General features: G+C 41.3%; 1 protein-coding gene across 1 annotated transcript; it reads left to right on the top strand.

Moving 5' to 3' along the window:
• Positions 1 to 637: 637 nt before the first annotated feature.
• On the top strand, positions 638 to 2238 carry LOC149224659 (ubiquitin-like modifier-activating enzyme 5). Its single transcript, XM_089388244.1, has 4 exons — positions 638 to 749; positions 883 to 1007; positions 1091 to 1928; positions 2018 to 2238. The coding sequence occupies exons 1-4, from the start codon at positions 638 to 640 to the stop codon at positions 2236 to 2238; spliced, it is 1296 nt and encodes a 431-aa protein (XP_089244370.1).
• Positions 2239 to 3200: the final 962 nt, after the last annotated feature.

Genomic DNA, 3200 nt, shown 5'->3' with positions numbered 1-3200 from the left:
GGCACTGGAACTGCATGTTCTTAGTGTACCACAAGGGCACACTATCCCAAGTGGATCCACTGTTATCACTGAAAATTATGTTTCCAAAATTGCTCAGACTAGCTTAAGGACAAAGCGCATAGATCCCTTTATCAGTTTCGCAGCGCAACATCTTTTAGGTGATTTCGTAGCGAAAAACACCGACTTTGCACTAACTACGCTACGAAATGGGGAATTCGTGCTGATCCATAGCACATCTCACACCAGCTGTCATATTTTCTGCAAGAATTTTACGGGAATAGCATGTGTAAGGTCTTACATGTCGGTCTTGACACGTGCAGGCTCTGTTGGCATCAAAGGGGCTACAGCTTATGAGATTTCTGATTATATTGTTGAGATTGATATTGAGGAGATCATGGGACATGTATTATTCCTTGCGGACCTTGGCGGTCTTTACGCGATTAGTATTGCCTTGTTCCTTTATGTCCTTATCTGATCCAAATCAAATGAATCTCGGGCTAGCAGATTGAGACAGGGGCATGGAATGGAATGGAAGATATTTCAAATTCCAAGAAAAGGTTGTGCCTGAGGGATGCATTAATAAATATATATATGTGTGAAAAGGGGATAGCGGTAATATAAATTATTATGAAGTCGAATGGAAGTCAAGGTTGCCGTTGTCTGCATATGCTTTGACGGGGAACTTCCCAGTGGTAGTTTTACTTTGCGCTCACAGCTGTTGTGGCAGGCTCTCATGATCACCAACGGAGGTCCATCAAAACTCTGTTTTATACCCAAGTCTCAAAATCGTGGTCCTCTTTGAAACCAATGCTCGATCAGAATCGGTTCATGAGAAGGCTTCTTTTCGTCGACTTATTCCAAGTTGTCGTTGCCTTGTGACAGTTGAAGGTTTTTACGAGTGGAAAAAGGATGGAGCGAAGAAGCAACCATTCTATATACATTTTCAAGATAAAAAACCCCTTGTCTTTGCAGCTCTTTATGACACATGGCAAGATTCTGAAGGAGGAGTACTCTTTACATTTACTATTTTGACTACACGTTCCTCTAAGGCGTTGGCGTGGCTTCATGATTGAATGCCTGTTATATTGAGGAAGAGAAGGAGCTACTAGATGCTTTGGAAGGCCTTAAATCAGCGTTATCATTGTCACCATTAGATACCAAAATTCAATCTCAGCTTACCAAGTTGCAACATCATGCAGAGCAGATTTCCACGACTGTAAAAGGTGTGGCTATGCTACGCCCAAAGGTGAAGGATATGAGCTCTGAAATAATGGACAGTAATCCATATAGTAGACTTATGGCATTGAAGCGAATGGGTATTGTGAACAACTATGAGCGGATTCGAGAATTCTCAGTTTCCACGGTTGGTATTGGTGGCGTAGGAAGTGTTGCAGCTGAAATGCTTGCAAGATGTGGAATTGGGCGCCTTTTGCTGTATGACTATGACACAGTGGAATTGGCAAATATGAATCGTCTCTTCTTCCGGCCAGAACAGGTTGGCATGACTAAGATAGATGCTGCTGCTCAGACACTTGCTGAAATTAATCCAGATGTTTTGATTGAGAGCTACACATTGAATATTACAACAGTGAAGGGTTTTGAGAAATTCATGGAGACTCTGACCAACCAAGTTATTGGATCCACAAGAGGTCGACAAAGTGGAGTTGATTTAGTGTTAAGCTGTGTAGATAACTATGAAGCCCGCATGGTTGTGAATCAGGCTTGCAACGAGCTAAACCAAATATGGATGGAGTCAGGTGTGTCGGAGGATGCTGTATCTGGGCATATTCAATTGCTCATTCCGAGAGAAACAACTTGTTTTGCATGTGCTCCACCACTGGTAGTTGCATCTGTAGTAGATGAGCGTACTCTCAAGCGTGATGGTGTTTGTGTAGTTTCATTACGCACCACAATGGGAGTTGTGGCTGGTCTTTTGGTTCAAAGTACTCTCACGCACCACAATGGGAGTTGTGGCTGGTCTTTTGGTTCAAAGTACTCTCACGCACCACAATGGGAGTTGTGGCTGGTCTTTTGGTTCAAAGTACTCTCAAGTACTTGCTTCAATTTGGTGAAGTTTCTAAATACTTGGGATACAATGCTCTCAAGGACTATTTCCCAACCATGGAAATGTTACCTAATCCTCAGTGTTCTAATTCTGCTTTTCAAGACCGTCAGCGAGAATATATCCAGTTGAAACCAGCAAAGGATGCTACAGCTAAGGCTAGGGTAGAATATTGAAGGAGATGGGTGTTATAGATCATTCCGTTCATGCGCAAATGGAGGAAGACAAATTTGAACCAGGTTTGTATGTTGGTCTTTTGAAGCGGTGCATAACTGTTTTCTATTAGCATCAAGGTAGTCATCTCAAAGATGCATCAAGGAAATAGGTTTCTTGCAATTTCATACGTTATGTAGTGGATTTGTGTGATGATGTTATTGTGTGCGTTGAAGAGCATAACCTTCTGGGATCTATGTCTGCTTCTGTCAAAACCACTTCTCGTAGATTGAAACGAACTCAGAGGCTCAAGATAAGGCATGTCCTGAATTCTGAAAATGATGTCAGGGTTTCGCTCGGGTTCAACGTAAACATAGGAAAGTATATCAATACGACTCCTCCTGAAGGTCTGACAATACCGAAACATACATTGTTATTTGCTGAAGGATATCACAAATGTGCTTTTCTCACTGCTAAATATAAACAGTCCAGAAAGTATTTTAGTCCTCAATTCAAAAAGGGTTAATGTCAGTTCCCTTCGGTCTGAGTTCGAGAAGTTGTCCAAGGACTATGATCTTGATTTCACTCGGCTCAGTAATGAAGAGCTTTGGTCAGGCTATTATTGAGAAGATTTTGAACACAGAAAGAGATGTCATTGATAACTCATGATTCTGTTGGCTCGGGTGGGTCTAAAAATGAAAATATCCTGAATGTGGAGCTAGATATAGGCTCATTTATCAGTCTTGAAGATGGTTCACTTTCGTGCAGTCAGGCTTCCAGCTCCAGCGAGATTGTAACCGTTGATACATTGGAAGGTTTTGTTACTAAGAAGTTTTTTTTTTTTAACTATCTAAAGGAAAACATAAACTATTTAAACAGTTTCGCATTTTCGTAGCGTGCTACGAAACTACGAAACTACTGTAGGTGCTGTTTTCAATACAGGCAAACAGTTCGATGGAATAATCAAATATTTTCCAAAGGAAAC

Source organism: Pinus tabuliformis, chromosome Q (assembly GCF_031772625.1).
Source record: "Pinus tabuliformis cultivar Carrire ecotype Pingquan chromosome Q, CPIR1, whole genome shotgun sequence".
NCBI lineage: Eukaryota > Viridiplantae > Streptophyta > Pinopsida > Pinales > Pinaceae > Pinus > Pinus tabuliformis.
This window is presented reverse-complemented; position numbering and strand designations above follow the sequence as displayed.